The sequence below is a fragment of the Cryptotermes secundus genome, unplaced genomic scaffold, assembly GCF_002891405.2.
Source record: "Cryptotermes secundus unplaced genomic scaffold, Csec_1.0 scaffold1076, whole genome shotgun sequence".
Classification (NCBI taxonomy): domain Eukaryota; kingdom Metazoa; phylum Arthropoda; class Insecta; order Blattodea; family Kalotermitidae; genus Cryptotermes; species Cryptotermes secundus.
Genome location: NW_019732383.1, coordinates 176,541 through 197,704, shown reverse-complemented (window position 1 = coordinate 197,704; position 21,164 = coordinate 176,541). Strand labels below are relative to the sequence as shown.

Here is a 21,164-nt window from a genome sequence, read left to right as displayed (position 1 = left end):
TCCGGTCGCCTTTCTCTTTAAGGAAGAGGATATTGGTTGGAGGCGTTCCTGTACCACATTTTTATGGAGAGAACAAACAATCTATGAATTATAAATGCCAGGCATATTTACTGGACCTGAGCTCATCAGCCTAATACGAGAACATTCCTCACTACTTTAGATGTTGAAAGAGAGAAACGTTTAAAATTCAATATTCATGAATGTTAGGCGAAGTTATTGCCAACATTAGCGGATAGAGGGCGTCCCCACGGCCGTTAATTTCAGTTTTCTAGACCTGAGCCACTATTTACTTGAAATAATTCCTCAATTATCCTCACGAGGCTGAGTGGACCGCGTTCCAGACCCACTACTTCTCAGAAAATCTTGTAGCACCGGGAATCGAACCCGGACCTCTGGATCTGTAGCCAGGAACTCTGACCACTAGACCACAAAGGCGGTCGTAGTGTCACTTAAAATGTTTACATTTTTACGACGAGCAAATGCAATGAAGTAATTGTGGGCTATTGGTCACATTAATATTTCGCTGTAATTGTATGTAGATGTAGACTGTTCATCAGTTCTATGGAAATATAATACATTTTACCCTGAAAATAGTCGTTCTTTGCAAAGTCTTCATAATATATTGTCACGTGTTGGGTGTATGACACGCGACAAATAAATTCACGCCGTTTTGGATCAAGCGAAAGTATTCCACTCGCTCTTACACTTACACAATTCACAGTTTTACAATTACTGCCATCTGCAGTATCACAATTACTCCTCCTGCTGTAGTCACTGCCATTTACTGGATACAACTCAATAACAATTCAATTCACTCCGGCGAATGCTAGACTGCCTCTGACTGGTTGCTCCCTCTCACTGACGAATACTCCTGTTATGTAGCTTCCGCACTGACAAAACAGAAAACAGTTACGTGATAGCTTTCACTGTTGCGTAAACGTCGTGTTTACAGGCTTTGCTGGAGAACGCTGCCGAGAGTTGTTTGTTGCTGCGTAGTAACCGCGGTTCCCCTGTTACGTCACTGTTGGAAGTGCTGTTCCGTCACCGCTGAGGAGGGGGATGGAGTGTTGACTGGCCTGTTACCGTAGCAGCGGCAGTTGCTCCGATGATGTTACGTCACCGCTGGAGGGGGGTGTTTACCGAGGCTTGCGCCGTACACGTCAAAATTTGTTTCTTGTCTGAAGACAAATTTTCATGCGTCCATATTTCTCCGATACGGTATTTTGCTGTAACACTGAATATATATATAACACAGTTTTAACAGATTTTCATATATAACTCCATAATTGAGCAAATATTAATTCTGTAGCTAATTTTTAGTGTCCAACAAAGGAATATGATAGATTTACAGTATATTTTCTAGTTTCTTTAAGTAAATTATTTCGTGGTCAACCACAACATTAGATATACGGCACAAGGTTATTTTAACAGTTCTTCATAGATGTTTCCATAATGTAATATGTACCAAATTTAATGCCGAAGTTAGAATGTTTTGCTACGAAGTAATGCATTTCTCATAATACCCGTAGGGTACGTTCATCCCACAGGCAAACACCTTGATTTACCTGATTCAGTTTTATATTTTCACCCAATTCCGTGCTGACGCTTGTAAATTTGCTATCGTCTTATTTTGTTAAAATCTGTACGTCATGTTTCTTCAAGTTATTCATTTATGGGTTGCTTAGTGACACTCTAAAGCAGTACAGCATACAATGGTAGAAAGATTAATTAATAATTAATCGAAAAGAACATGAAGCGAAGCTATCCTTGCCAAATTTCAGTTTCTATCCCGGAAGTTGCCTAGACTGAGCGAGGAAAACCACAAGTGCTAAGAAGAATAGTAGACGCCTCTCCAGATATTCGAACAAATTAGAAACATTACTTCTTGAGCCAGCTAGCTCTGTTTTATGCTTATTAAGGAATTATTTAATCTGTACTAGTACCAGCGTCCTGTAGCATTCCTATTCTGCATTCTCCAATAGTGTTTATGTGTAATGTTTGTAGTAAAATATCATGTGCTATATTTGCATCTTGCCGGTCACGGTAGCCGAGCGGTCTAAGGCACGCACTGTCTTCGCTAGCTCGAAGCCGGGATCGTGAGTTCGAATCCTACTCAGGGCATGGATGTTTAGTTTGTGTGTGTGTTTCTCTGTGTTTGTATACAGGTAGAAGCCTTGCGACGAGCTCATCACCCGCCCAAGGAGTCCTACCGAATGTCTAAGATCTAGTAAACCGAAGTGAAACGGAGAGTTTCATGGAGGTAGGCCTAGGCCCAAATTGGGGCTGTAGTGCCAAAGGAAAGGAAAAATATTTGCATCTTAGAAGATTTTTGGTCCTCGTTTTTTCATCTTTTGGCTCCGTTTTGAATCTACAGTCATTGGTGCAACTTCTTGAAATGTTATGGCGAATAGACTAAACAAGGTTACGCATCGTCTGGCAATGACATGCCGTAACTGGCAAACATCCGCATTTGTTCCTGTTTGATTGACCTACTGCACTCTGAACAGTGTGTGCAGCTCCTACTTTAGTTCCGGTCTCATGTAATTCCTGCAGAGTTTAGTGTATGCAGCCCAACGTACACCTGTGTTAGTTTGGTTGTCTCATCATAGCGATACCACGTGATCTGTTGGGTTGTGCGGCGAACGTGTGTTAATCTAGTAATGCTCTTTCTCAACAGATGGCGTCCTGATACTGAATCTTAGAAGCCAGCAAAGCATGCTGCACGTATGTTACGGAAGGAGATTTTGAAAACTATATTAAATTCGGATTCAGTCTACAGTTCCGGGCAGAATGCACGGGGAACTAGAAAAGGTAAGATGATGTTTTAATTTTCATCAAATGTTCTTAGTGACATATGTCAGTGTGTTAATTAAGGTTAGGTTTTGTACACACCCATTTCATCTTACAGGCTTATGACAAATGATTAACATTCTGCCTACTGCTTTATTTCATTCATTCCAATTTTTAACAGCCCACTACGTCACTAACACTGTGGAACTATAAACCGAAAGTTCAATACCACAAGAACCTAAGATCACCATCCAAAATCACTTCTATATATCTCCCTTCCTCACTGCATTTGTCACATAAGGTCAAGTCAAGGTAGAATTCCGCCGTCGCTTGAGCACCACTCCGTGGAGATGTATGAGGGAGCGGAGGTAGGGTTAAAACATCATTTTCCTCGGCATAAGATGAAAATGAATAATTAGCCTCACGCTCTTCTCTCTTTACCATCTTGGAGAGAGCCTTAAATTTCCATTAGATAAGAGCATGTTTCTTAAATTGCCTCATAATAACGACTATTTTTCTTTTTCAGACTTCTAGACCTAGAGATCCGCGTGTTTTGATATCTTAATTGGATAATGTAAATTTATAACACAGTAATAAAACTAAATTTAACTCATTGTCTAATATGTTAAAATCGTTCGCTCATCAAATGTTGTTAGAGGCAAATTTATGTTACTTAACAGTTTTCAACCTTGATTATATTAGAGATTATTATTATTATTATTATTATTATTATTATTATTATTATTATTATTATTGTTGTATAGGGACTACTTACATTTAATTATTCCAATTTTTTTCGAAGTTCATTATGTCGAACAAAACATAAGAAAATTTTCGCACCGTCTCCATGTTAGTAATTATTTATAAAAGCATGCGGAATTTTTAGTTGTGTTCATAATTTGTCACAGTGTCAAACTTCCTATAGTTAGTTGCAGCGATTTCTTAGCTATCGTCACCAACCCAACAGCTAAATATAAACTTATTGCATCCACCATTTTGTTTTTCTAAATTCACCTCAAAATGGTGGGAAATTATCTCAGTGAAAACTGCTAAATTTTAGAAGAACTATTACTAAATGTCATTTTAAAACTTTATTTTTAGTCACTCTAGTGTTACTCCCACGCCACAAGTTGGCGCGTCCACCTCCATTTATTACCTGATGTAGAATTGTGAGCTTGGTGTGTATCCTCAATGGAATAAGGGAAACTTCAGTAGCAAATTTCATAAAAAAAACAGTCTAATAATTCAAAGATTTGGGTTTACTAATAGTGGGACACGGAGGGCATGGTCTTCTCATAACCCTTTTTTCTTTCTGCCAGAAAGGGAAGTAGGTTCCGGGGGCGATGTTTTAATGAGGAGAAATATAAATTATGATCCCCTTGCAGAACTTCTGCGAATTCGTCTGTTTCCCAGGAGATAAAAGATTTAGATCTATGACATAAAATTTTCACTTATTTGCAAGGTGATAAAAGGAGCCGGGATAGCGCAGTCGGTATAGAGACTAGCTACGGGCTGAACGACCGAGGTGTCGGAGTTCGAGTCGGGGTAGGGTCAAGAATTTTCTCTACGTTGTCCAGGCCGGCTCTGGGGTCAACCCAGCTTCCTATTCAATGGATACCGGGGGATCTTTCCCCTGGTGTAAGGCGACCGGGGCGTGAAGCTAACCACTCACCTCCATGTAGTGCCAAGTTCAAAAGAATATGGATGTGTACTTGCACTCCCCCTACACCTTCATGACATAGTGTTTGAAACACGAACGGTTGAACCCAGGACATAGAACATAAGGGTTTATTACTAATTCATATTATGATTCTGTTGAGTCTAGTTAGCTCTAACTCCACAAGGAAGTAAATAATTTGAAAAATATTTTTAAGTTGGAGGTCTATCCATTAAGACCTAAGGCAACAATACATTGTATATGAGATAATATTGTTGAAGGCACCAAATGAGGAAAGTCAAAACCGGTTTTGCATGAATTTCATAATGACGTGCAGAAGTTCACTGGAGGAATATTTTAAACATTAGACAATGTGAAGAGAGGATAGTTGTGGTAATATGATTTAGATTGAACTGGCCCAGGATCTGTTAACAATGGAAGATTTTATTGTTAACCGTTTATTTAAATAGTTAAACGCATCTCTTTCGATTGAGAATTGTTATCAGAAGAAACGCTAACATATGAACTCGGAAAACAAAGAGAGCCATCTGGTGGAGGTACCAAACAACTCTGCGATAATCGTAGGTAGGAGACTAGAAAGGTCTAATATTGCAGTTTCGAAATGCAAATATGCGTGGCGCGCAGAGCAATATATTTGTGGTGGAGGGGATCTGTTTACAGTATTCGCGGGAAGCAGAGAGGCTGCTGAAACACCTACACAATAAAAGCGGCTTAGGTTAACTCACTGGACGTGGCGTATATCTTCATCAGCCCGAGATGTCTGTGTGTTTGTCATGGTACCAGGTACTTCATTTCCAGATGTCTTTTGTTGTTCCAGGCACAAGTTACAATATACCGAAATCTGTGATGCAAGGGGTCCTTGAGAATTTCTTAGTCTCTCAGCTGGTCAAGAAATTCGACGACTTTTATGGAATCCAAAGATTCATTATCATGATCAAAGGCCGTGCCATAGCTCAAGCGGTTTGTCGCTGGCTTCCCACCTCGGCGGCCTGGGTTCGATTCAGGGTCTGGTCAAGTGGGATTTGTGGTGGACATAGTGGCGCTGGGGCGGGTTTTCTATGAGTATTTCGGTTTCCCCTGCCAATCTTCATTCAACCAAATTCTCCATCATCATAATCACCCAGGGCAGCAGGCTACAATAGGCCAATCAGTAGCCGCCGTGCCGAGTGGAACCAGTTGGACTCCACCCCCCACTAAGCGAATCATGATCAAAAGAGTCTGCTTTTCGACCCTATCTTAAGCTATCTTAATCCACTCCAAACATTCGGATCCGATTATCTTAACTCAAGTTCGTCTACTGTTAGGTCGAGCAAATAGACTCTTCTTCTTATGGTTTTCTGAATAAACAATTGTATGTCCTCCCCATAACTTCCAGTCATGCTACTTTACCCTCCCATCTCAGCATCCTCGCTTTGAAAACTGTAATAATATTTGACGAATCTTAAAATGGATCTGAAAAAGTGTGATGTGAGGGTATGAAGTCGATTTATTTAGTTCAGGATCTTGTGAACACGATAATGAACTTTCAGGTTTCAAAAAAAGAGGGGGAGGTTCTTGATCAGTTGAGCATTTATTAGTCCCAAAAGAGGTACTGTATACTCCACGGAATTTGTTCAGGCTCTAAGATATTTTCTCAGCCTCCACTGAGTAGCTATGGGGCACGCGGTAGCGTAGTTCGTTGAGGCACTATTCTACAAGCCGCAAGGCCGCGGGTTCGAGTCCCGATGCGGTGGATTTTTTTTTTTAATTTACCTAATCCTTCCAGCTGCAGTATGGCCTTGGGGTCGACTCAGCCTCTAACGGACAAGAGTACCAGGACTCTTCCTGATGGTAAAGGACGGCCGGCGCGTAAGGCTGACAACCTTACGGCCATCTGTGAGGCCATTGTCCAGAAAATGTGGGGGCCTCGGCATCTCACAACCTTACGGGCCTCCACGGTCTGTTACAGGGCTAGCTCCTTTTTTTTACTGATTAACTACTCTGGCTTGTTTTGAACAGAAGCTGTGAATTCTTGGATCTTCTGTACGTTTTCTGGAAGGCGACGCGTTCGGTATTATTTCCTGAACTTACGGACGTAAAATATTTTAGGGTTTAAAGTTTATAGCAACTTACTTTAAGACTTATTGATCGCAATGAAGTTTGTAGACATGAGGTTTTCACGGGGGTGATTATGAAGAATTCCGTCTTCTGGGACGTGGCACCATGTAGATATTGTTGTTAACCGACGTTTCGGATGAACGTATCGCCTCCACCTTCAGGCTAGAAGAGAAAATCAGCGAGCGAAGAGCCAGCGTGAGCAGGTGACTGCATTCTTAGTCTACAGTCACCCGTTCACGCTGGTTCATAGCTCGCAGATTTCTTCTACCCTGAAGATGGAAGCGATAATTTCATCCGAAACGTTGGAAAACTTAATATCTACACGGCGCCACATCCCAGAAGACGGCATTATACAAGTTTGTAGACAACTCTACACACACCTTCCTAGAGCCATCTTTTCCAATTGCGGAGTGTGGCGATCACTGCTATAGACTGACCACTGTAATCGTCTCTGCACGCTGAAGCCATTTACCGTCATTCCTTTAGATCTCCACAAGCGAATTTCGACCTTAAACAGATCACTTTAACGGTGGATTCACGTATTCCATTGTTACATGCAGAAACTGGATTCCCGGAACTAACTGCGTGTTTATGAATCTCATGTTGCTGCATGCCATGCCTTGCGGCTCCGAGAACCATCGCATCGAAATTAGTACGAGTGCCAGGATAATTGCGTTTTTAATCTCTAATTAACGAATTATATTTATTCTGACGAAGATGGCGTTATTAGTATCTCTACGCATGCGTAGCAAGGGGCAAAATTCTGCTTATTACCCAAGACATCACACCATGAAAAATACAATATCCCTCACTGGGGATCAGATCGAATATGGCGCTTACTTTTAGGCATTTTCATATCAGTGTAATGTATGTTTGATTTTCTTGACTTGTACTCTTCTCCAAGTATAATTAGATATCAAGTCAAGGGGGATAAGATGGGCAGGGATTGTAGCAAGAGTGTGGGAGAAGAAGAATGCAAATAGGATATTGTTGGGAAGGCCAACAGGAAAGGGACCACTAGGAAGACCAAGGTGTAGGTGGGTGGACAATATTAAAATGGATCTTAGAGAGATAGAATGGGATGGTATGGACTGGATCGATCTGGCTCAGGATAGGGACCAGTGGAGGGCTCTTGTGGACACGGTAATGAACCTTCGGGTTCCATAAAATGCTGGGAAATTCTTGAGTATCTGCATAATTGGCGGCTTCTCAAGAAGGGCTTTGTTCCATGAGTGATGATGATGATGATGATGATGATGATGATGATGATGATGAGTGTTTGATTACAAATCGTTAGCCATTTAAAGCCTGAAATTAATGTACGTACATTTTTTTCTTTGGCACTTCAGCCCCAGTGGGCCTAGGCCTACCTCCATGAACTTTTCCGTTCACTTCGGTTTTTCTAGATCTTACACATTCGGTAGGACTCCTTGGGCGAGTGATCAGCTTGTCGCAAGGCCTCTACCTGTAGACAAACACACAAAAACGCACACACAGACACTAAACATCCATGCCCTGAGTGGGATTCGAACCTACGATCCCGGTTTCCAAGCGAGCGAAGACAGTACATGCCTTAGACCCCTCGGCTACCGTGACCAGCAGTGTACGTACATAGTGTTTAAAAATCATTTCATGTCTCGCAGAAAACACAGTGCATCTCCATTACAAAGGCCAGTCTACTAATGCTGCTTAGGAAATAACTGATAGTTATCCCGGGAAGCATGTGAGTCGCATTAAGTAAAGCTGTAAACAAAATGCAGTATTTTATTAATGCCGTAGTAGTAGTAGTAGTAGTAGTAGTAGTAGTAGTAGTAGTAGTAGTAGTAGTAGTAGTAGTAGTAGTAGTAGTAGTACTAGACTAGTTAAATTTTTAAATATTTAAGATCATTCATTTACAGGAATCTTAGCTTCAGTTTAGTTAATTTGGAGGACCAAATTTTTCCTCTGACCGCCTCTGTGGTCCAGTGGTCAGAGTTCCGGGCTACAGATCTAGAGGTCCTGGGTTCGATTTCCGGCATTACCAGATTTTCTGAGTAGTAGTGGGTCTGGAATGGGGTTCACTCACCCTCGTGAGAATAATTGAGGAGTTATTTCATGGAAATAGCGGCTCTGGTCTACAATACCGAAATTAACGGCGGTGAGTATCCGTTGCGCTGATCACGTGATCCCCTCTATCCGCAAAAGTTGGCACTAACTTCGCCGACAAGTGGCGGTCGCTCGGTCGGTATAGTTCGCTTGCGGCCCACAGGCCACGGACATTGTTTTGTTTGTAGTTGACTGGAGAATGTTAAGACCTCAGAGAGAAATTGAGAAAGGAGGAAGTGACGTAACGAGTAACCTGAGTATTATACCTTTCTCTTTGTATTGTTAACCATCTAACATTTGCTGCACAGCCTGAAGATCTAACATCGCTGAATTCTAAGCCCGCTACAGGACACAAACAAGAGGCACTTCCATGAGTCTTCCATCGTAACAGCCTGTCCCCGTCCGATGTAACGGAACATGATCCTTATATTTTTATTTCAGTCATAGAAACAGCCGTTTCCCAAGAGACCCCCCACCGAAAAGGTTCTTCTAGGGATCTTAATAATATGCATCCTGTTGTGTGTCATATATGTTATATAATGTATATAACTGGGGCAGTGTACAAAACAGTATTTCTGAAATACAAAATAGACACTATTGTATCAAACAAAAATAACTCCTTGGCCTGTAGTCGGCAAGCAAACTATACCGACCGAGCGAGCGACTGCCGCTTGTCGGCGAAGTTAGTACCAACTTTTGCGGATAGAGGGTGTCCCCACGGCCATTATTCTTGATTTTCTAAACCTGAGCAGATATTTCCTTGAAATAGCTCCTCACTTTTCCTCACGAGGCTGAGTGGACCCCGTTCCAGACCCACTACTTCTCAGAAAATCTGGTAATGCCGGGAATCGAACCCGGGCCTCTGGATCTGTAGCCAGAAACTCTGACCACTAGACCACAGAAGTGACCAAAGTGTTATTAAATAACCTACGAAAATACTTATTTCCACCATAATTAAGTATTCAAATTTAGTTTCCCCTACCTTAGTCATATATTTACATCAACGGGTTCTCCCAGATCCTACTGTCTGCGGAACGTTCTGTATAAAATATATGGATGTTATGATGGGGAATGGATTCAACTGGCTCTTAATAGGGTCCAGCGACAGACTGTTGTGAATACAATAGTGGATCTATTAGTGCATTTCCCAAGCTATCTCTTTCATCCCATTTCGTTTGGTTAAAAACTTGTCGATGTCTTTCGCATCAACTTGTGTTGTAATAAACAACAATTTCATTTTTCTGTAAAGTTTAACATGTTTCGGTGAGGCAAAATGTAAAGTCATCGTTCCTCCCAAAAGAAGCAACGTTCCATGAAGACAAATGGATGTAGGTAAACCTCCACGAATTCCGAAAATCGGTATCAGATCCAGACGGTGACCAGGTTCACACTATGGTCACTTTGCCCTCACATAAAAGTCTCCCGTTGTATGTTGAATAGGAGGCTGGATGGACTGCAAGTCGGTTTGGATGCTGTGAAGAAGAAAAGTAAGTTTCTTGCCGGTAATCAAATTCCATTCTTCCAGACCTTCACCAGTCACTTTATGGAGAGGACCGTCGTAGCTCAGTACTCTCCCTTCTATGTACTCCAGATGGGGTGCACTTCTCCACTCTTCTTAGTTCCATAAGGAATACGAGACCTAGGTAAATTTGTCCGTATGCTTAACCAATTAAGCACTACGCCATGAAGCCGTATGGGGGAGTGGATATATAGACCCACGTTTTCTTCACCTCGGCATTAGTTAGAGGTGAGTTGTCACCTTCACGCACCGGCCGCTTTATCCCTGAGGAAAGAGCCTTCGGTACCTATTGAATATGAGGCTCGGCGGACCCCAGAGCCGGTCTGGACGAGATGGAGAAGTAAATTTTCTTGACCCTACCGGGACTCGAACTCCGAACCCTCGGCCGTCCTCGTCAGTCGCTATACCGACTGCGCTATCCCTGCTCTTATCCACAAGAGAAGACGAAATTGAACGGACATTACTCATTTCTTCTGCGCATTGGCTTATCAAAATAAACGCAGATGCCATGTAAGTAATTATCCGAGCGGAAGTTTCCTGTTTCGTCTTGATGTGACTAGTCTGTTTCCGTGGGAACCAAGCGGCTCCTCCCTCAACACAGGTAGCCATTGTGTGCTTCCCCTCCACTGTGCAGTCAGCTGAACGTGTGATGCAAGGTGCAGTTCGTGCGCCGTTTCATATCACAACCAGCTGAAGAACTGAATCTTTGCAGTTCATATGAACCGCTCATTAATGGATGAGGCATGAAACGAAGGGAGGAACAAAGGAAGCAATGAAGTAACATTAAGATAACTTTTAGATTCATAGAAAATCTTCATATTGTCACGTGAGAGAGTGATTATAGACTGGGTTTCGGATTGAATATTGAATTTATTTACCACTTACCACAAAACTCATAATTACACTTAATTACAGTACCATCGCTGATTTATAAGTCTTTTCCAGCTCGCAGTGTCTTCACCAGCCGTTCCCTGGTAACGGCTTTAGCAGTGGAATTTTTTCAGCTTCAGTTCTCATTCCTCTCTGGATGTCGATTTCCTTCCAAGTGTCCTTTTTCTTCACAATCTCCAGTACAGAACCGACTCCGATGTCCCCATTCTCTTCTTTACAACCACTTTGCAAGGACCGAGCAGAGAACACTATTTCCAACAATACGTCTATTGTTGCATGCTTATCCGTTGCCGCAGGAAAGTGTTTATTGAGCCGTTGCTTAGCAACGGCTGTTTCCCTGGCTCCACAGTTCTTGCTTTGAGCAAACATGTCACAGCATCATTATAGTGATCGTCAGGAATTGATCGCGTGAATACTAGCAAGTTATTGTCGTTACGGCGTCGTAAACCTCGTCGTCCCCTTGGATAGTAACTGAAGGCCAACAGTGGAAGGGGCCTCCTTCCATTATTTCAAAATGACAGTTTCCAGTTTTGTCTCTTTTTTGTACCCAATATTATTTTCAGTCGTCTACATATACCAACAATTTTCGAAGTCAAAAGTCACGCGTCTGCCAGTGAATTTTACTCTTAAGCCCTATATTAAACCCACGGATAAGAGTAACACATCTGTCTTTCTCTTTGCATGAAGTGCAGATTGTATTTCTTCCACTTTGTTTGTAACTTAAAATCTTTCTCAATGTCATAATTTATTTCGTGACCTAATCTCTTAAAAAATTAAAAAGTGAAATGTCCGACAGTGTAATTGATATGAGAATATAGTTGGTATAAGTGTCAGAGAATTTGCTTGTAGTTCGTAATATGTCTCACGATATTGCTGCATGTAGGACGACATGGAAAGATTTTATAAACGCAGACACTTGTCCTAGCTAAATGTGAAATTACAAACCTACAGAAGGTAAAAGTAAGAAAACACCAAGGGAGAAAATTTGATAATGATATAGGAATTGCGCGGGGCACGCGCTCGCATAGTGGAAGGTCGCTGGATCGATTCCCGATCAGGTGGATTTTTTTTAGTTGGCCTAATCGTTTCAGCGGCACTATGGCCCTGAGGTCGACTCAGCCCCTAACAGAAACGAGATACAGGAATATTCCTGGGTGTAAAGGGTAAAGTACTCGGAGAAAACCTGCCCCAGCGCCACTTTGTCCACCACAAATCCCACTTGACCAGACCCCGGGATCGAACCCGGGCCTCCACGGTGGGAAGCCAGCGACTAATAGCTTGAGCTGTGGTGCGGCCGTCTCGTTGGTTCAAGTGGCAGTTTTTCTTACTTGTATATACAGATTCTCATTAAGGATATTTCCATAGTTTTCCTCGGTTCTTCACTGCTGTCATTATCATTATTTCTGGGCCATAAAATTCTTAATAATATAATGTGTAGAATCAATTACAGGCCATCTGTCCTTAACCTTTCTTAAATAATAAGGCGTACTTATGGGTTCTTCAGGAATAGTAGCGATGTCGCCGCGTAAATATAGATCAGTACAATTGTCACTTATTATAATAAACCCGTAGTTTTTACCGAATCCAATGTACGATTTGATTTCTAGTTTTAATGATAGTTTTAGGCGACTCGTTAACGTCTTCTGGTAATAGAGATAACTGATATTAGGCAGTCATGATGATATTTATGAGGTTCCGTTGCTCTGAACGGCCCATTTTACTAAAATGCACGTATTTTAAAATATGTTTAAGAATTCAGAACGAAACTAATTCCATGATTTCGTCGTTATTCGAAGTAACATTACTTAGGGGCTTATCTGTGCAGTCAGAAATCTGAAGGAATATCCTGCGAAAAACGGCATATACATTTCCTAGGTTCTCGTTTAATTGATATGTATATCAGGGCAAAGAAATGTGAAGCTGATTGTGGCGACCTCGTTTGCTTCGAGAGATAAACTGTGAGGAAATATTTCAAAGTTTACTGTGGTTAAGTTCTTCGTCTTAAACGATAATCACTGCCGACCATTTAGGTGTTGTGGCAGTATAAATAACAAACTCTGTGGATTTAGTCCGCAAGCGAACTATACCGACCGAGCGACCGCCGCTTGTCGACGAAGTTAGTGCCAAGTTTAGCGGTTAGAGGATGCCGCGCGGTCAATGAATCCCCACGGCTGTTAATTTCGGTTTTCTAGACCGGAGCCGGCAATTTTCATTCAAGTAACTCCTCAATTATCCTCATGAGGCTGAGTGGACCCCGTTCCAGACCCACTATTTCTCCGAAAATCTCTTAACCCCGGGAATCGAACCCGGACCCCTGGATCTGTAGCCAGGAACTCTGATCACTAGGCCAGTAGCGGCAGTATTTTAGGTTAAATTTTCTGGAGTTACCGAGTCCAGTCTCTGTTGAAATAGCGACTATCCTCACTGAGATTTTGTGGTTATCGTCATGCTTTCCCGCTGAAAATTAGGTTGTTCGCCGGAGAATACTACCGCATCCTTTTAGATCCTCAAATGCCCTAGAAGTCACTGTCTTCCCATTGGACGCAGTTTAACGCCCTCATTTTTAAGTACCCCAATGTTCTTAAACGAACCAATGATAAGTAACTGGATCACCACATGGAGCCCAGTCCTTCTTGCGAAAGCAACAGTAGCGTAGCCACTCACATTCCCAAAGACACATCTCAATATTATTATGTATTCTACGTCTAGTTCTTCCTAGTTGTTTCTTTCCTGATGTAAGGTAATCACATTCGCACAAGAAGCAGTGTAGAGACGTGTGTATGCTCTCATGTCAATGGTCACATTTTTAAGTTGATTATTTAAACGATAATGATGTTTTCCAGCCAAATTGCTTTGCATTGTGTTCGGCGAGGACATGTTTGTCACGGTCCTCAGTCGCATTCAAGAACTCTGCCCGGTAACAAGTTGTGGGTGTTGTCTAAGGGTGGTATTGCTGGTCCGATCTGCTTGATGAACATCGCACGCCATAACTAGCAAACTTAATATGTGAAGCGGACAATAAGTATGAAGCATAACATTTGAAGAAAAAGGCATTTTCTCGGTGCCTCGTTTCACCCAGCGATGGCGCTCTGTTTCGTCTCGATTCGTGGAGCATGTTTCCAGTTCAGAGACAACCAGCCAACCCAAGCCACAGTTTTCGTGTTATAACGAAATAACAGGTTGCTTCTTTTGGTTCATTTTGACTTAGTTCAGAACCCGTGCGCTACTAAGACGTGTTTCATACAATTATTGTTGGCCTTCTTTTTGTTCAACAGTCAGCAGTGAATCAGAATTTCTTTTCTGGCATGGATCGCATTGCCACGCAACCTTGATTTCAATTCATAGAGGATGCCCTGTACGTGATATGTTCGTAAGTATGTTTCTGGGTGTGTACGTTGGGTTACGTACCCACATAGTTTGATACATTATTGGGATCGAATGTTGAAAAGAAGAAAAGCTTCTTGCCGAGTACGACTCCAACCTCAGGTCTGCGTTGCATAATAATGCCCTTGACGGAAATGTGTGTGTGCATCACATTCCTACAGCGAAACGGATTCAGTGATACGAAAACACAGAAGTACAGGACAAGAAGAAGTAGTGCTTGCTCAACTTTTGCTCCACCAAGAGTCCAGCTTCACCCCACTCAGTGAATAAGTTCAGTGCCCAGCGAGTTGTGAGTTTTTACGAATACAGAAGACGCAAGAATTCGTATAAAAGTTTTTTTATTTATATTTATTTATTTATAATACACAATATTAATTTTCTTCCGTTTTTAATAATATGACGGAGAATTGCGTGTGTCATATATTGAACGTGTTTCAAGCTTCGTTGTTGGCTATTTTCGATAATAGGTTTTTGACAAATTATGCAAGTGATAATTTTAATAGCAATAAGATATATTTTTTCATAGTGTTATGAATATGGATATTTGGAAAGTATATAATTCATAAAGCAGAAAGTTGTATTTATGTGACACAGTTCAAATCCTTGAAGCATGTGTGTTACGATGAATTAAACAATACGTAATCAATCCACTATAAGCACGTTAATATACGAAGTTGAAAAGTGCATAACGTAACACGCGTTAAAATCAGTTCGATTTTGGAAGGGAAATTCTGAAAAGAAAAAAAAATGAAGCTAATTGGACAGTGTCTTGATTTCAGAATGTAATTGTAAGCCTATTTGTTTTGTGAAACAAGAGCTAATATTGCATGCCACAGAAAACAATGGTGAGCATTCAGAAGGTGTACCAATGGACGCCATCGGCGGACAGTGAAACTTCCAGCAGTTTTCTGGAAGTTAGCAGCGGGTTATTTGGTTTCAAATTTCGGCGACGTTGGAGAGAACTTGAACAAAGTGTTGCAACACCCAGAAGCAGAAGTTGTAGATCAAGACTTGGTGTTACAGAAACTTCAAATATGAACAGTTACAATGTAACTTCGCCGACACCATCCATAACATCATCGGTAGCTATGGATGCAATTCGAGTTTCTAGCCTTTGTAATTTGGCCACTGGATGCACTGGCAAGAGACGTGTCGCAGCCTTAGAAAAACAACGCAGAAAATCAAGAAATCATAAATTTGATCATGAAGATATTAGTCGTGCTAGAACAAAGTCCCTTCCATTACCAAAACGACAAAATATTATTCCCTCAAAAACTGATTCTACTGGACGCGATGCAAAATTGACTTGTCAGCCAACAACATCAGCTCAACGCTCACGTAAAGTACATTCTAAAGAAACACTCAGGGATATCAGAGATGTGGAGTCAGTTACTCAGTTGAGAAAAAACTTTACCGATGACGTGAAAGCTCAAAAAAGACCTCTAACAATCCACAGACGAGCAGCATCTATGGAATCAATTCAGCAAGTATTTGATTTCTATGACGATGAAGATACAAGCAACGAAGATAACCAATATCAACATCAAACATCTGAAGGACACACGTTTGAAGTTATTGATATTGTAGACCCATCAAAAGCTTTTCCAGAAGTTCGTGAGTATAGTAACGTGGCCAACTTGGGGACGCAAGAAAGACACTGTTTGTTGATCCGAAATATTTCACCATCATTACCTCTGGAAAATGAAGATCACTCCCATGAATACGAGCGTGGGACAGAAAACGCATCGAGACATAAACTGCGATCTCCAGAACTGGTAAGATTAGCAACGATGAGAGGCAGGCAATGCAATTCGCTATTCGGACAGGCGGAGGAGGAGGATGGTAGCAAGTGTTCAGTGTCCACTGGGGAGCAGTCGGGTCTGTTGATGAGACACCGGTCGGAATCTCTCCCGCCGTGCACCAGGACCGCCCTGAGTCGGTCAGGGTCCTGCAGCTGTCTTCTGGGAGCCGCAAAATTCTCTGGACAACCTTCAGTTATTCCCGGACTCGTGAACCTGCCTCAAATACGCAACGAGGAACTGATATTGGTAAGTTCTTTAGCAGGTGTGTTCGTTTGTGTGTGAGTGCGTAAGTGGCTGTCTTGTCTATTTAACGATGCTACATATTGTGATCAGTAAGTGGCGAGAATTAATGTATTCTCATGTCCCTATATTATTTCAAATTCAAGGATTTTATAGAGCAAATGAAATCTGAAAATAATTATCCATATGAATGCTAATTAGGTAATAATTTGAAATGGTGGACTCTTGGCATGTTGGTGGGTATTTAGACGCGTTTTGGAGTAGATGATTGGATTTATTAACACCTTAGACATTCATACGGTTGTGGACTACAGGCAATACAGCTCTGTAGCTATTCTACTGTAGTTCACAGTCCCACACGCACAAGGGTTCTCAGTCTTCACTAGTCGTATCCTGGCAACGGATTTATCGCAGTCTCACTATAACTTCAACTCTCATATGAAGTGTTTTTGGCACAGTCTAATTTTGTACTGCCATTCCTTCTCAATTATCTTCGTCTGCCATCTTCAGAATTCGACCCAATTCTCATTCTATCTGTGTGAGATCCTCGTTACATAGCCTCGAGCCGGACAAACTGAAAGCACCGCTTTCTCTATTGTTGCGAAGAAGTGTTTATAGCTCCATTGCTTAGCAACAGACGTCCTATTCTTGAGCGCTTTGGCTTGGTGGGAATGTGTTTACCGAGTCCTTGCTTAGCGTTATTAACTCAGCATTTGCATAGGGAGCCTAATGAAGACCGCTGGAGGTCTCAACATTGCCAGTGATCCCGCAGAAATACAAATCATACGTACCGAATATAATCTAAATGGTTATTGCTGAATTAATTTGTTCGGTGTGAGAAGAAAATGAACAAATGAGCGATCTTCATCTGTCCCATCATCCGTATGGACGTTCGGATCGACAGACTAGTTGCGAGCATACGGAGAGAGGGTTTCTCTATGTACGAGTATTCACCTTGGTGTGCGTGTTCTGATGGACCATCTGTGTTCCGCACTGCTACATTCAGTTCACGTTCATCGAATAAACAGTCCCTCTGTATACCAGTCTTGCGATTTTTCATGGTGGGCCATAGTTATTGTGGTCGTGTGGGTGAACTGCCGTGCTGAAGTGGAGCTGAAAACAGAGGCATTAAATTCCTCTGAAATGACAGCAATTTTAACTTTCTCAACATTATTATGGGCTTCGCCACAATTTTAGTATTTTGTAAGGAGGAAAAGGGTTGGGATACAAGAACTGTGCTTTAAACCATTTAAGGCTATCGTTAATGTTTGTACTAGAGAGTTCAAGAGGAGAGATTTTTTATTAAATTGATTTTTTTGTTATTAATATTTGATATGCTTCTCTCTGTTCTTAAATTCTGAATTTTTATTCCATAAATCTTGGCAAGTGAAAATGTCATACTCATTTTTCCCGTGCTCGTGGCTTCAATTCACAGGAGTTGTGTATTTTTTTTATTGCTAGTGGGGTGGGATTAAGTCCCTTGTACTGCGGCCACTTCTGGCCTATTTTACCAGCCCCAGATGATAGGTGAGGGTGATTGTGGAGCAGTTGGTGGAATGAAGATTGGCAGGGGAAACCGAAGTACTCGGAGAAGACCTGCCCCAACGCTACTTTGTCCATCACAAATCCCACTTTACCACACCCGGGATTGAAATCGGGCCGCAAAATAATTGCAAAATAATGTAACAACAGGAAGTAATTTGCTGGATTTCTGGTTACTCATTACTCTTCAGCCAACATTTTCAGGTCTCCGTTCCTCAGTTTCTTCTTGCATCTGTAGGTAAGATATGAGTCGGGATAGCTCAGTCGGTATAACGACTGGCTTCGGGCTGGAAGACCGAGGAGTCGGAATTCGAGTTCCGGTAGGGTAAAGAATTTTCTCTCCTCCACGTCGTCCATACCGGCTCTGGGGAGCACCCAGCCTCCTATTCAATGGGTTCCGGGGGCTCTTTCCCCGGGGTTAAAGCGGTCGGAACATGAAGCTAGCCACTTACCTCAAACTAGTGACGAGGTGAAGAAGATGCGGATCTATACATCCACTCCGCCGGTCACGGTAACCGAGCGGTCTAAGGCATGTACTGTCTTCGCTCGCTTGGAAACCGGGATCGTGGGTTCGAATCCCACTCAGGGCATGGATATTTAGTTTGTGTGTGTGCGTTTTTCTGTGTTTGTGTACAGGTAGAGGCCTTGCGACTTGATCACTCGCCCAAGGAGTCCTACCGAATGTGTAAGATCTAGAAAAACCGAAGTGAACGGAGAAGTTCATGGAGGTAGGCCTATGCCCACTGGGGTTGTAGTGCCAAGGGAAAAAATACTTCCACTCCACAATACGCCTTCATGGCGTAGTGCTTAATTAGTTAAGCACAAGGATAACTTTTTCCCCCCTGGTTCTACAGCCCCCTTTGGCCCTGGCCTCTGATTTTCGGTTTTATGATCATTTTACAGACGGTAGGACTCCTTGGACGAGTGATCAGCTCGTCGCAAGGTCGCTACCTAAACACAGGACAGCACAAACAGAATAAACACATGCACACACCAAACATAAATGCCTACCGTGACTAGCACAGGGACAACTTTACCTTACCTCTGCCTATAGGTAAGATTTGAACTTTACGGCAACAGCTACCCGGTTACCGAACCGCAAACAGGAACCATGAACTGTGCCTGATAAGGCCAATTAAGTAGCTGATGGAGCAGCAAACTTTCGAGTGCTAGCAGAATAACAGCCTATGGTTCTATCAGGAATACCAATACACACGCACGTCAATGTCGTTCCATGCAGACGACGAACAATACAGGAGCAGCTGATTGTGTTTGAGGTTATCACAGCGGCAACTCTGAAGTTGACTGTCTTCTGGGAAGTAATGTCTTGTGGTCCGGTGTTTGTTTCTTGCTTGGCTTATTCTTTGACCCTGAAGATAGGGGTCATATGTTCCTCCGAAACGTCGTCTGACTCATATAGAACTACATAACGTTATATCCCAGAAGAAAACAGAGTTCTTAAGGAGCAAGTTGCTTTGAGAGACCGCTTAAATTATATTTCTTAAACTTCTAATTGTCCTACAAGTTGTGTGTTATACGTGTATATTACTTGACATTAACCTAAAAGGTAAAAATATGAAGGTAAAGGTATCCCTGTAACAGGCCGTGAAGGCCCGTAGGATTGTGAGACGTCGAGACTTCCACATTTTCTAGACAATCGGCTCACAGATAGCAGTGAGGTTGGCAGTCTTACGCACCGGCCGCCCTTTACCACCAGGAGGATCCGCGACTTTGGGGCTTTTAGCATAGTGCCTCAACCGACTAGCCTACTGCAACCTCCACTTCACATTAATGTACTAATTATAATGCACATTTTATTCCACAGTACTTACGAACTTCATGGTAATAAAGTCACTGAGGGTGGCAATGCAGGACACGTTACATTTAGTGCGGTGAGAGATGTCTAAAAAATTTTAATCGGGAATATGAAATTTCGAATAATATCACTCTTGTACAATTATTATCCCTAAAACTATGGCCTGCGAAAAAAATATATATAGACAGAAAAATATGTGCCTCATTTTCTCTGCGGCTTCTAATCGAGACGTTTTCCTATCCGATTAATATTTAGCAGTATATATGCAGAAACTCCTTCAGCTCTTCACGTAAAATCGTTTAAACGAAAGTTAGACTTATCCAGCAGTTTTCCGTATAACTTTCCAGCCTCAAATTTCACGAATAAAAGTTCATCGGTTCTCGAGGTTTTTCATGCGTACGGACGGACAGACGGGACTGGGCGAAGTGAATAGGATGTCTGTAGGGTTGCCTACGCGCCTAAAAGCTAATCAGTACTTGGAGTAGCTGTTACGCTCTAGAATTGTATTCAGGAGATAACCATTTCGAATCTCGGCCCCTACACCGTCTATTCTTATCAAGATTTTTCTTATTTTTCCTCAGTCCCTCAGACAGATGTCGAGATATTTCTTCGATTAGGCTACGATCGATTCTTTCCAAATCATCCACTATCCTACCACTCGAAGTTATATAATCCAGATACTGACATAAAAAATGTCACGTGTATGCGTCATTATAGACGGGGTTTGGATTGTAATTGGATTTATTGAAGGCTTACAGATCGCAACTACAAGTAAATATAGCGCTGTCTCTAATTCACACACTCTGCAGTACACGTACTAAGTCGTCTCAGTCTGCTGTGTCTTCCCTAGTGGACGTTCCCGGGCTCACGTCCTCGCAGGCTGGCGGCCATCTCACACCAACCTCCTGCTCTTCTGCCTACCATCTCAAGACTCGAAATCTCAGCTACTCCTCCTTGTATAGCCTGGGAACGGACTGCACAGAGGACGCCAATTCCACAGTTGTTCTGTTTACGTGCTTGTCTGTTGGAGTCATTACCTCACAACGGCCGATGTTTACAGAGTCATTACTTAACAACGGCTAAGCGGCCTCCGTAGTCTAGAGGTAACGTTCCCACCTCATGACTCGTGGTACGCGGGTTCAAACCCAGCGGAGGTCGTGGAATTTTTAAGGGCGGAAACATTCAGGGAACAAGTCCTCCGGGAGGGACTTTAAGCCGTGGGTCCCGTGTCGTAGCTTTACGGCACGTAAAAGAACCTCATATCTCCAAAGGAGGTCACTGAGCTAAATTCAAGGACATTTCCCGCCCAACAGTAGTCTC

The 21,164-nt window shown here is 42.3% G+C and overlaps 1 protein-coding gene across 1 annotated transcript in view; it reads left to right on the top strand.

Annotated features, from left to right (window-relative positions):
* Positions 1-15,839: 15,839 nt before the first annotated feature.
* The window catches only part of LOC111867697 (unconventional myosin-XV), a 177,236-nt gene continuing 171,911 nt past the window's right edge, over positions 15,840-21,164 (top strand). The window contains exon 1 of the mRNA XM_033752782.1: positions 15,840-16,492. Coding sequence (XP_033608673.1) covers positions 15,914-16,492 — 579 coding nt within the window. The 5' untranslated portion in view covers positions 15,840-15,913. The remainder of the gene's footprint in view (positions 16,493-21,164) is intronic.